The sequence below is a fragment of the Camellia sinensis genome, chromosome 2 (genome assembly GCF_055761805.1).
Source record: "Camellia sinensis isolate YWXY chromosome 2, ASM5576180v1, whole genome shotgun sequence".
Taxonomy (NCBI): Eukaryota; Viridiplantae; Streptophyta; class Magnoliopsida; order Ericales; family Theaceae; genus Camellia; species Camellia sinensis.
This window is the reverse complement of record NC_138962.1, coordinates 20,705,816-20,719,700: the sequence shown is the minus strand read 5'-3', so window position 1 is coordinate 20,719,700 and position 13,885 is coordinate 20,705,816. Positions and strand designations below refer to the sequence as shown.

The window sequence follows — 13,885 nt, the reverse complement described above, 5'->3', positions numbered from 1 at the left end:
CTTTTAAAGGAGTCCCTTTGTTTTTGATCTCTAGGGATTGGGCTACTGTTTGCCATCCTTAGGGTTTCGAGTTTTGCGATTTTGTTTTGCTTTTTCTTCTTCTCTTTTTCTTTCTATGTAGGAGGACTTCTTGTCCTTTTTCTCTTTCTCGTTTTAATAAAAAAAAATTGTTATTCAAAAAAAAAAAAGAACAAGAACATTTTATCTGTTTAAGCATCCTGCTGATGGTCACATCATATATCCAATACAGACAATTTGAATTGAAAGACTAAATAGTAGGGACTTATTGTCATGACCCGAACCCGCCCCTATGGGTTAAGGCCATAATCGGCCAGTAATCATGAGATTACCTACGGCCTCAAACCAAATAAAACAAAACTCATCAGAGGAAAGGGGCCAAACGGAAGCAAATCTAAAACTTTGTCCATAGAGCCGTGCTTATATGCACATCATAACATTCCGTACATACATATGTTAATAACTCACAACAGAAAGTATAGTAACATAAAGTTCTATACAGACAGGATCATTCAAATCTAAGTCAGCCAAAACAAGCTATATACAGATGTACACCAAAGTTCTCGTCAACATGAAAAAATAACATAAAATGGCAGAAGGGCGAAGACGTGTCTCGTGCGTGAGACGCAAGGGCTGACTCTTCAAAACTTCAGTTGTTCCATACAGACTTCACTGGGGCTGGGTTTGGACTTCTCTTGGCTCACCTACAAACACATGAATGAGTGTGTGTGATAGCCCAGTGAATAATATCAAATACACGAGTTATACAAACGGTATGTAGAACAACATGCTTCAAACGGCCTTGGGCCCAATTCATATTTCTATTTAACATACATATATATATATACACAATTTAAGTCAAGCGACTGTGGTTCCAAACATACAGGCCTTTGGCCCATTTATCTTCCATTTGTCAAATTGGCCTTTGGCCCATTCAACTTTCATTCACGTCAAACTGGCCTCTGGCCCATTCATGCATGTCAAACTGGCCTTTGGCCTATTCAACTTTCATTCATGTCAAACTGGCCTCTGGCCCATCCATTCATACATGTCAAACTTTCGATTGTGTCAAAACGGCCTTTGGCCCAACCATTTATGTCAATCGGCCTTCGGCCCAATCATTCATGTCAATCGGCCTTCGGCCCAATCATTTATTCTTGTCAAAACGGCCTTCGGCCCAATCATTTATTCTTGTCAAACGACGTTCGGCCCATTCGTTCATTCTTATCAAAACGGCCTCTGGTCCACTCATTCATTCTTATCAAAACGGACTCTGGCCCACTCATTCATTCTTATCAAAACGGTCTCTGGCCCATTCATTTAGTATAACAACCATTGTCCACCAAACGAATCAATGAACTTATAAAACTTACATAGAAGTAAGCAATTTGGACAACAACATATTTCGGATATTAGATATTACTCACAGTGATCGGCTTGTGGATTTGCCCTGAAGCTTGACCCTACATATCACATAACACATATGGGTCACAAATAATTCAATCCGTTCTTTAATTCACATATTCCTCTTTAGGCTTCATTCTTATCTGTTTAACTCATTTACAATGCTCAATGCATGCCTAAAAGTGCTTAGAAGTGAAAGGGAACGGAAAACAGAACACATAATGCATTTTCAAAATTTCAGAAAACAGGGTCCCCGCTCGAGCGTGGACTTTCCCGCTCGAGCGGACCTTTAAGGCCTGCAAAAGTACTGGTTGCATTATTTTTACGCTCGAGCGTTAACTTAGATGCTCGAGCAGAAGTTCATTCCACAAAGCTCCCTGCTCGAGCGTGAACTTCCCCGCTCGAGCGGACATCATGGTCTGCAGAAAATACTGGGAGCACGACATTCACGCTCGAGCGGCGGTTTCCCCGCTCGAGCGGACATCAAATTTCTGGGTTTTTCAGATTGTGTTCTTGAGCTCCAATTCGACTTTCAAACAACATTTCTTGCATGCAATGGCTCAAATATCACATATACACATACTAACATGATACTAATACCAAATTACAACATTAGGAAGCTCAATTTCTTGAATTATCTACATGCATGTCCCAAATTATCTCAACTCATCACCAACATGCTCAAATTTAAACATTCAAGACTTACACTCTCATGATTTGTACATGCATGTGGGAGATGCTCATCATTCCCAACTTAATTGGTGAAGAGGTGGCCAAATACATGGATTTCAAACAAGATTCAACATGGATTATACACATTGTGTTCAAATATGGAAATTCATGGCAATTTCCTACATGCATGCCTCTATTGACTTCAAATACAACAAAATCCACTCAATTCATGCTATTTATCATCATTCAACTCTGAATTTACAAATTGCAAACAAAAACCCATGATTCAAGGGACGATTACTCACCTAGGAGCCTTAAACACCCAAGTTCTAGCCAATTCTTGAGCTTAATCTTCAAATTCCCAAGCCTTGAGCCAAAATTACACAAGTCTCTCCCTTTCTCTCTCTATAACCGACCCTCTCCCCAATCTTGAGTCCAAGATCAGCCAAAATACAATAAAGGAGAGGAATTGGGGTGTAGTGCTCCTCTACAACAAATCCCACTAGCATTTATTTATTAATAATAAATAATTGGCTCTAATTCATCAGTTTAATCAATTTAATCTGGTCCGAATCAATTTTTCAATTAAACTTCACCGTAGGCTCTAAAAATTATGCCAATCACAATGACGCAATCAATTTCGAGTTCTATGGCCGATAAGGCCTTCAATTAAATTTCCAAAGCAGATAATCAAACAGATATTCCTATGGTGAACAGATATAAATTCAAAACCACATATATTCATGTAAATGGCACTCAAAATCGTATCAAACACATAATCATATGCATAAGGAGGATGAATTAGCATAATACGGAACAGGGGTATCACAGTCTTCCCTCCTTTAGGAAGTTTGGTCCTCCAAACTTATTTTACCTTTAGTCGAACACAAGTCGTAACACTTTTCATTCTTTTTGATAGCCATTTACTTAGTCCCAAAATCAAGCAACACTCAGTTCTCAATCAGTCAGAGACTTACCTTTTTCTTCCATACAAGGCTTGTATGGTGTCATACCGAAACCAGAGTGCAAGCTGTTGTTGTAAGCAGAGTCTGCCAACAACGAATAGACTTTCCAAATTCCCTGAAGGATCTGCTGAATATATTTGGAGCATTTCTCCCAAAAGTTCTAAAAAGTTCTTTCTGATTATACCTCAATTTGCGGATAGGAAACAGCGCTGAATCACAATTCAATTCCCCTTGCCTCTTAAATGCTCGTCAAAATTCAAACACATTTTCGAATTTCTGTCTAAAACAATAGATACTGGGACCTCATGCAAACGAGCAATCTTATTGACTTAACCAGTGGCTAGTCTACAAACAACATACGAAAATTTCACAAGGAGGAAATGAGCAAACTCAATAATTCTATACACAATAACCCAAACAGGACTTATACCTTGGGTGCTCAAGGTAGCCCCACAATGAAATTCGTAGTCACATATTTCCATTTCTGTTTCGAAATAGAGAAGGGTCGAAGTAGTTCGGCCTATATTTGATGTTCAAGTTTGATTTGTTGATGCCGAAAATATTTAGGCGCCATTTCAACAATTTCCTTCTTCATAATAGGTCACCAACCTTTTATTTCAAATGTCGGCTAACCTTACCATAGAAGTTCGATGACTCATCACAGTTATCCAAGATCAATTAACAGTCTTCAGGAATTTAAAGCGAATCCAGACATTGATTCCCGAGTCAAAGATAACGGTAAAGCAATCAATCATACGACATACGTAACTCATATATCCTCATAGTACCAGTTGTAAAGTATAATAACATCGAAGTAGTGGACTTCTAACATAATACACGTGTCCGCAATTCATTCAACAGTTTATGGTTTACAATTTAGTCCACATTCAATCCCCTATTCTATCGAGTCTGTCCATATTATCTGATAATCGTCAAAAGCATAAGGCAAAGCATATACAAATCCCCATGATGTCAAGGACAATATCAAAGGAGTCAATCACATATTAAGCACAATTTACACATCCCCAGAGTCTCAATTATAGAGTATAATGGCACTGAGCAGTTATTTACACAGAGCGTACTGAATTCACACACTTTCGGATAATCAGGGTTTTTTCTAAAGCTCATTTGATGCTAATAACGTCCACATAATACCAAAGGATGACATTCCGGACAAAACAAAGGAATAATCGTCTCGGAATCAAAGCACACCCGTTCACGACCGTCGGTAGCCGACTCGAGATCGATTAAACAAACCCACCCGTACAAAACCGTCGGTGGCAAAAGAGATGTCTCAACAAAGGTACTACACAGGCTTAACATCCCTTAGCACGAAAGGACGACCCAAGAATGTCATCAAAACAAACATAATACCACTCACCATAACTTGATTTTCCAAAACCCGATAACACTGGAGTAACTACCCTCCCCTACAAAACATATTCTGATCAGTCAAGGATAAATGTTCAGTACTGCTTATGGCCAAATCAATTTGCCGCCATCGGTTCTCATAGCGTCAAACAAACAAGAGTGTAACAATACACAAGCCATAAAACTCCCAATCACTGGATTTGCTCAATCCCGTTCACTTGTACCAAGTATGTCTTCAACAACTATAGGTCAGTTCTTCATAGTGTTCATGGTTAGATCGGTCTGTTGATAGCCCACAAAAGGTCTTTCAAATAAGTCAAGTATTCCAAACGGATTCAAGTTAGTTTTTCTACCACGAATAATCTGGCTATTTATTTATAAACAATTCTTAATTCCCTTCAACAAAATCAAATTAGATAAAGGGTCTTATCGATCAATCCAAGCTATGGTCTTGTTAGATTAAACCAAACAAAGGTCCTATCAAATTATATCCAATGAGGGTTCTATCAGGCCAAATCAAACAAAGGTTCCATCGGATCGAATCAGATAAAAGTTTTCTCAAATAGGGTATATTTGGTTCTGTAAGGCATACTCCGTTTGCTTAGGTACATGGTTAGTAGTTTCACAACTGTCCCAAGCTCATCAATTCTCAAAGTCATATCAGAGTCATTTATCACAACTGTTCATATCAAAGTATTTCAAATCATATACAATATGGCATCGCCTACATAAATTCGGGGGTAGTTGCATAAGCATGCAGTTATTCAGATCAGGAGATATGTACCATAATCAATACAGTAGTTCCCAAACAAGTCTTATATGCAATTATATGGCGCGACAACAACACATTAAACAAAGTTCCAAATTGGTCACAAAAGCATAGGTTTCTGAGTCAAGCTTAATATAATCACATAATCTAGTCAATTTTCTACCAATCAAGATACGTGATCTCGCAATTCATAGAGTTTGCTATTTGGGGTGCTCAACTCAGTCATACAATCACAGAGCCATAATTTCGGTGGTTTAGTCATTGAAGACAGTGATATAACAAATCACCCTGAGCATAGGTTTAGATGTACATGTGCATGTGCAGAGTTAATTGATGTCCCAATACATATTTCACAAATTTCCCAAATGGAGCATACATATTCAATGAATACGGTCTCGACCTTGTGGGTCTAACCAGTTTGGATACACATGCAGCAGATACAAAAGAAGATACCGATCCGAATCAAATAATATCCCAAGCGAAGATGTACACATGTACTAATTCAGAATCAATCAATATATAAGCATTCGTTTATAAATAGTAGAGATACCTGGGATAACGTTTGCAGTATTTTGAGCGCTTTCTGAGGTGAGTGTGATTACTCTATCTTGATTAGCAATTCCTACCATTGGTACGAATCCAACTGAGGCAGAGGATCTACTCACATTTTGTTCATTTCGGGGACAGTTCTTTACTAGATGGTCCATTCCACCACACCCATAACATGCCCCAGAAATTCGATAACACACTCCTCGGTGGTTCTTACCACATTCATTACATGTCGGTGCTGTATTCCTTGTAGAGTTTGAAGGGCGCGATGATCCCGTATTTTGCGTTTTAAATAACTTCTTCTTTGAGAAAAAGCCTTGTCTCTCACTTTTTCATTCAGAAGTTCGGTTCATGTTAGCTTTGGTCATCTGTGTTCGGTCTAGCACCTCAACATATTTTGTGACTTCTAACACATTCACTCGGTGCTCTTGCACTGGTGGTGGCAAAGGTTCTTGCCGTAGCGACAACTGATACTGTTATCTTAAGATCTTTGCCATTTCTTGTACTGTTCTTTCCAGTCTATCCAGTCGGGCTGTGGAAGAGTCTGCCAACTCATTTGCCCTTACTTTATCCATAACCTACACAAACTCTTATTAAGCCTTACCAGATACTGAAATGCCCAATACAGAAACAAATACAGATACACATGGGTACATTCGCATGCTGTTATATTCTCATATAATTACATGTTCTCAACATCTGATTAAACTTGCATCATACTATATACAAAAAAAAAAAAAAATTCACAGGTATGCATATACAAATGAGCATATGTATTCAAATATTTTGCAATGCAAGTAATTTACAAACTTGTACCACATAATCGTTCATATCAAGATAGTTAGGCATATTCTCGATGCTTCCAAATTCATACTTATCACATGAATGCATCCTAGATCTTTTCTAGACGCTTATTGCTCTTTTGGACAAGTGTGTGAGTTATTAACTCGTGCTCTGATATCACTCCGTCATGACCCAAACCCGCCCTTATGGGTTAAGGCCATAACCGGCCAGTAATCACGAGATTACCTACGGCCTCAAACCAAATAAAACAAAACTCATCAGAGGAAAGGGGCCAAACGGAAGCAAATCTAAAACTTTGTCCATAGAGTCGTGCTTATATGCACATCATAACATTCCGTACATACATATGTTAATAACTCACAACAGAAAGTATAGTAACATAAAGTTCTATACAGACAGGATCATTCAAATCTAAGTCAGCCAAAACAAGCTATATACAGATGTACACCAAAGTCCTCGCCAACATGACAAAATAACATAAAATGACAGAAGGGCGAAGACGTGTCTCGTGCGTGAGATGCAAGGGCTGACTCTTCAAAACCTTAGTTGTTCCATACAGACTTCACTGCGGCTGGGTTTGGACTTCTCTTGGCTCACCTACAAACACATGAATGAGCGTGAGCGATAGCCCAGTAAATAATATTAAATACAAGAGTTATACAAACGGTATGTAGAACATCATGCTTCAAACGGCCTTGGGCCCAATTCATATTTCTATTTAACAAACATATATATATACACAATTTAAGTCAAGTGACTGTGGTTCCAAACATACAGGCCTTTGGCCCATTTATCTTCCATTTGTCAAACTGGCGTTTGGCCCATTCAACTTTCATTCATGTCAAACTGGCCTCTGGCCCATTCATGCATGTCAAACTGGCCTCTGGCCCATTCAACTTTCATTCATGTCAAACTGGCCTCTGGCCCATTCATGCATGTCAAACTGGCCTCTGGCCCATCCATTCATGCATGTCAAACTTTCGTTTGTGTCAAAACGGCCTTTGGCCCAACCATTTATGTCAATCGACCTTCGACCCAATCATTCATGTCAATCGGCCTTCGGCCCAATCATTTATTCTTGTCAAAACGGCCTTCGACCCATTCATTTATGTCAATCGGCCTTCAGCCCAATCATTTATTCTTGTCAAACGGCTTTCGGCCCATTCGTTCATTCTTATCAAAACGGCCTCTGGCCCATTCATTTAGTATAACAACCATTGTCCACCAAACAAATCAATGAACTTATAAAACTTACATAGAAGTAAACAATTTGGACAACAACATATTTCGGATATCAGATATTACTCACAGTGATCGGCTTGTGGATTTGCCTTGGAGCTTGACCCTACATATCACATAACACATATGGGTCACAAATAATTCAATCCGTTCTTTAATTCACATATTCCTCTTTAGGCTTCATTCTTATCTCTTTAACTCATTTACAATGCTCAATGCATGCCTAAGAGTGCTTAGAAGTGAAAGGGAACGGAAAACAGAACACAGAATGCATTTTTAAAATTTCAAAAAACAGGGTCCCCGCTCGAGCGTGGACTTTCCCGCTCGAGCGGACCTTTAAGGCCTGCAAAAGTATTGGTTGCATCATTTTTACGCTCGAGCATTAACTTAGACGCTCGAGCGGAAGTTCATTCCACAAAGCTCCCCGCTCGAGCGTGAACTTCCCCGCTCGAGCGGCATCATGGTTTGCAGAAAATACTGGGAGCACGACATTCACGCTCGAGTGGCGGTTTCCCCGCTCGAGCGGACATCAAATTTTTGGGTTTTCCAGATTGTGTTCTTGAGCTCCAATTCGACTTTCAAACAACATTTCTTGCATGCAATGGCTCAAATATCACATATACACATACTAACATGATACCAATACCAAATTACAACATTAGGAAGCTCAATTTCTTGAATTATCTACATGCATGTCCCAAATTATCTCAACTCATCACCAACATGCTCAAATTCAAACATTCAAGACTTACACTCCCATGATTTGTACATGCATGTGGGAGATGCTCATCATTCCCAACTTAATTGGTGAAGAGGTGGCCAAATACATGGATTTCAAAGAAGATTCAACATGGATTATACACATTGTGTTCAAATATGGAAATTCATGGCAATTTCCTGCATGCATGCCTCTATTGACTTCAAATACAAAAAAATCCACTCAATTCATGCTCTTTATCATCATTCAACTCTGAATTTACAAATTGCAAACAAAAACCCATGATTCAAGGGATGATTACTCACCTAGGAGCCTTAAACACCCAAGTTCTAGCCAATGCTTGAGCTTAATCTTCAAATTCCCAAGCCTTGAGCCAAAATTACACAAGTCTCTCCCTTTCTCTCTCTATAACCAACCCTCTCCCCAATCTTGAGTCCAAGATCAGCCAAAATACAATAAAGGAGAGGAATTGGGGTGTAGTGCTCCTCTACAACAAATCCCACTAGCATTTATTTATTAATAATAAATAATTGGCTCTAATTCATTAATTTAATTAATTTAATCTGGTCCGAATCAATTTTTCAATTAAACTTCACCGTAGGCTCTAAAAATTATGCCAATCACAATGACGCAATCAATTTCGGGTTCTATGGCCGATAAGGCCTTCAATTAAATTTTCAAAGCAGATAATCAAACAGATATTCCTACGGTGAATAGATAGAAATTCAAAACCACATATATTCATGTAAATGACACTCAAAATCGTATCAAACACATAATCATATGCATAAGGATGATGAATTAGCATAATACGGAATAGGGGTATCACACTTGTCATGATGAATACTACTCATACATTCATACATTTGTTGAGCATCCCATAATGTGGCAGTGTTACAGATTTAATAAACACAATGGCAAAAAATGTTATGACAACACGAAGCATAGGAAACAATAACTAATTACATGAAGAAGCCTTAACAAAAACTGATGCAAAAATAAAGTTTAAAAAAAAAAAAGATCACCAGTGGTAACATATAGACCTTAATTGAGATGTGAATGCTAACAGTAGATTGACTAGATGCTGTCAGGTAGGATCATTCGGTATCAAGAGGAAAGTAGGCCTCCCCATGAGAAGAAGAGATACAGGAAAATGCTTCAAACCAGGCTAAGAAAAAAGTTGCTGTGAGCAAACTCCATGGATGTAGAGATAACTGGCATGAATAAAAAGATTGTGCAAGATAACATGGACCTGCCACCACCCAGATATCCTTATTGTCCTCCATTTGCTGAAATAGAGTATCGACATTAGTAATAATAACTATTAGCCAGTGTGCACTGTAAGCTTTTGAATTTTGGATTTTAAATTCTTTCAAATCTCCAAAAGTTTGGCGAATGGACAATGACATTGAAAATAAAATGTATAGATATGTAGACTATTTGAACAGAGGTTTTGTCATGAAGTATATGGAACCCTCAACCAAGTGATCAAATCATCACTGCTAAACTACAGCTATTGTCTTCCCACTTTGATGTTTCCAAGACTAATAGGCAAAGCAAGCCGAACTTCATTTTGCATATTCAAACTACAAATGAGGATTGCTTAACAGATTAACTACAGTAGAATTCAGGTCATTTTGACGATAGTTTGAGAATTTTCTTGCACTGAAGTCATTGGAAAGCTAAAGCAAGGCAAATGTGGGATTTTCTTGTAGTAAATTCATTGGAATAGGTGATTTAAAGTTTAATTGTGACACTGCTTTTGATAGAAATCTTGACTCCTACAGCCTCTGCATTTGTTACTGTTAACACGAAGTGAAATTTGGTTAATTATGTTTTAACTTGTGCAAATCAAAATCAGTACACAAGCTTCTCTGCATTTTGAAGATTTTTATAAAATAAAGTTTCCAAGCGGGATCTTATGCATTGATGAGTAGTAGGTTGATGATTGAAAAGGAATATGTATATTCTTTAGTCTTGTTGTCTCCATGCGCATCCATTGCAGCCTTTAGACAACTGGGGAGAACAAAAAAACAAAGAAAAACTTAATTTTCTTTGCAAGGATGCCATGTAAACATTGGAGTATGATTAATTATTTATGTTTTTCAAGAAGTTATGATCCTATCTAAGAACAAGAAATTACATACCAATTTTCTAATTTCTCCATTCTCTGAGAAAGACATTTTACTAGATTCATAAACAATACTACAAAAAATTCTATCCTGCACACAAACAACAGGGGAGAATTGCATCATGTGTCATACACAAACATAAAATGAGTTACCTGAGTTGCATAAGATCATATTTCTCCAACACAATTGAGCCATGAGATTGCAATAGTGGCAACTCTCAGAACATCATAAGATTGGAGAGCATATCTTGAGACATAAATATATGCATGTATGTGTTCTCTATTATTTGACATGAAATTTGAAAGGTAGTTAACACTTCTTTTGCAAAATTAAAACATAGATGAAGTGTTGGTCAGTTTGTTCTATTTCAGGAAGCGAAGGAAAGCACTAGGCCGAACAGTTAGAATTTTCGAACCTAGTACCATTAATAATCTGAAAACTTTGTTTTGACATGGTTTTAGATCATTGAAGTCATAAATGTCACCATTTTTTCTACTTGATTCAACTATCATTTTCGTCTATTTAGTTCCTAAACTTTTTAATTTATGTTTATGTAGAGTCTAATTGGAGACAATTATACAAATTAATAATTGTTAAAACTTAATTTGATTAAAATAATGTTATTTGAGAATTTGAACATCTTAAATCATACAATAAAACACTCATTTTTCTTACTATTTTGAATAAATTACAACCCACAACCAACTTAAGGTGTTTGATTGTATGATTTAAGTTGTTCAAATTATAAAATTATCTTTTTTCTCCCTCAAATTAGGTTTTAATGGTTATTGATTTGTACAATTGTTTTTAATTGGACCACATGATTAAAAATGAAAAAATTTAGGAACTAAATAGACGAAATTGATGGTTTAGAGGAAATAAAAAATAAAAAAAAATGTTGATAGTTTAGGGAATACAAGTGAAATTAACCCTTAATAAAAATAAAAAATAAAAAAAATTAGGAAAGAGAGAGGAAAGAAACTGAACATGGGACAAACAACTTGATGTAAATGTAGTAAGATCGAAGACAGCTCAGGGAATTGCGACTGAAGGCACGTGGTGGACTTTGTAGAAGTCCTCTCCTCCTTCTCTAAGCCTGTCTCTGAGTGCTTCAGATACCCTTTGGATCTGCAATTCATGGAGGTTGGTAATGAACCTCAATCTGTTTGGAATCTCGTTCAATTTTGGGCAGTCAACAATTACTAAACGGAAGAGATAGGGCATGGCTCCTTGTTCCACCTTCCACTCCTCCAAGTTTCGAATAGACTCAAGCAATAAGATTTGAGCTGAGGAAAACCTCTGCTGCTGCTGGATGGTGTTGTTGGTGCAGAAGAACAAACCATCTCCTTCCCAATGTAGGAATTCCAAACTAAGATGAGACTCCTTAAGTTGGGCAACTTCTCCGATGTTGGCATTGGGTCTTCCTCTAGTTCAGTATTCCCTATACGTAATTTGGAGGGAATTGATCTGGCAATTTATTAACTAGATTCATGTACCCCCATAATGACAATTGGCAAAGATGGTGGCATCCTAAAAGTTGCCTTAGAAGGCTTTGTTCTTCAAACGTTTGGAAATCTCCACTAATCCAGAATGACGAATATCGCAGAAGGCAGTTTGAATTGTTGAGGATTAGGGATTTCAACATCACAACCAAGTCTTTGGGGGCTACCTGACCACTGAATTTTCGAAGATTTGTCAATTTAGATAAGCATCTGACATCACAATACTTTGTATCAAAGTACGCTAGCGTCTCCAATTTGTTTAAACTATCCAATTGCAACTTATTTGTACCAGCCAACTTGATTTGAGAAGGAAGATACAGAGGTCTCAATTGTTTCAACCTCCACAAGACATTAGGTATTCTTAAACTGCTGATGCTCCATCTCCTTAAATCTAGGGTTTGGAGGAATCCCAAGTTGCCTATAGAGGAAGACAAACTTGTAATAGTATTAGATTCTCTTATACTTAAATACCTCAAGTAAATTAGGTTTCCTATTGCTCTCGGAAACTTTTTTCCTTTCGCAGATATAGTAATCCTTTCAAGGTCTAAAACTGTAATCAATGTGAGGCCCTTGAAGAGTAATTTTAATTTTTGCCAACCAGAACTTTCCAATTCATTGCCAAAAGAGTAAAATTGGCATGATCGGATATGGTGGTGATTCTTCATTTCATGTCCAGATAAGGCAATAACATTTCCGCTTTCCATAGAGTTGGCATCACGGTCACTCAAATAGTACACGACAACTCTGCGAATTGTTGTTAATGATGATGATGAAGAAGGCGGTGCAGGGTCTACCCATGTGAGTTGATGACCAAAGCCTTTAATGTGAACAATCTCGAGAAAATTCTCCTCTTTGGCCTTCAACATGCATAAGTCTCTCATGAGAACGTGGAGGCGACAAAGTTTAATCCTTTTGTTGAACCTTGTTAATTGGACTTGAAACATGCATCTCTGGACTAGCTCACCCAAATAACTCATTCCAACATCCAATATTGTTTCCTCTTCCACTTCTCCTACTCGTGTTGGTATTGATGACGCCAATACAATGCCTTCAACCATCAACATTTGAATCAATTTTTTTGCACGAATAACACAATCTTCGGGAAGATGGCTCAAATACAAAAAGCACACCTTAAGATGGTAAGGCAAGTCTTGGTAGCTTAAGGCTAAAATATCTGTTATTGGGATTCCTCCCTGGCTTTTGCCTTTACTTAAGTCATAACTAATGTTTTTACTCACCTTCTTCCACTCAAGCAGTTTGTTTTTTGTTGTCGAAAGTCCTCCTAATACCACAATTGCCAATGGTACACCACCATAATGCTTGACAATTGCCTTCCCTAACTCAATCATTTCTGTGCTTAATGTGAATCCTGCAAAATTAGAGGGGAAAAAAAATACATTTGTTGGTAAGTTTGTACTAGTCTATATGGACGGTACTAATATAAATAAAAAATAGCAATGTGTATTTATATTAAAAACAATAATGCTAAGAATACCAATAAATATGCCAACGAATATATTAACTACAACACAAAAATTATACTAAGTTTCATCACTGGACGTGAGGTCCAACTAATATTGTGTCTAGGCTAAAATTCTTTGTTCCCCAAAACTATGAAAAATTAAAATGATACACAAAAATGCATTGGGTGGAACTATTTTTAAAATTGATTTTGAGAAAATTCTCAAAATTTTAAACGTCGCATAAAAAATAAAAATAATACAAACTTTTAACAAACCGAT

General features: G+C 37.3%; 1 protein-coding gene across 1 annotated transcript; it reads right to left on the bottom strand.

The window, feature by feature from the left end:
• Positions 1–11,673: 11,673 nt before the first annotated feature.
• LOC114313102 (putative disease resistance RPP8-like protein 2) lies at positions 11,674–13,492 on the bottom strand. The gene is made up of 2 exons (XM_028259445.2): positions 12,183–13,492; positions 11,674–12,067 (listed from the first exon to the last, which is right to left on the bottom strand). The coding sequence occupies exons 1-2, from the start codon at positions 13,490–13,492 to the stop codon at positions 11,674–11,676; spliced, it is 1,704 nt and encodes a 567-aa protein (XP_028115246.2).
• Between the last annotated feature and the right edge of the window lie 393 nt (positions 13,493–13,885).

Bases quoted from the DNA above. Each gene is read 5' to 3' on its own strand.
- LOC114313102 (XM_028259445.2), bottom strand. From the start codon at position 13,492: ATGATTGAGTTAGGGAAGGCAATTGTCAAGCATTATGGTGGTGTACCA. The intron at 12,068-12,182 runs GCAACTTTTAGG...ATACTGAACTAG, and splicing joins GAAGAACAAAGCCTTCTAAG to AGGAAGACCCAATGCCAACA.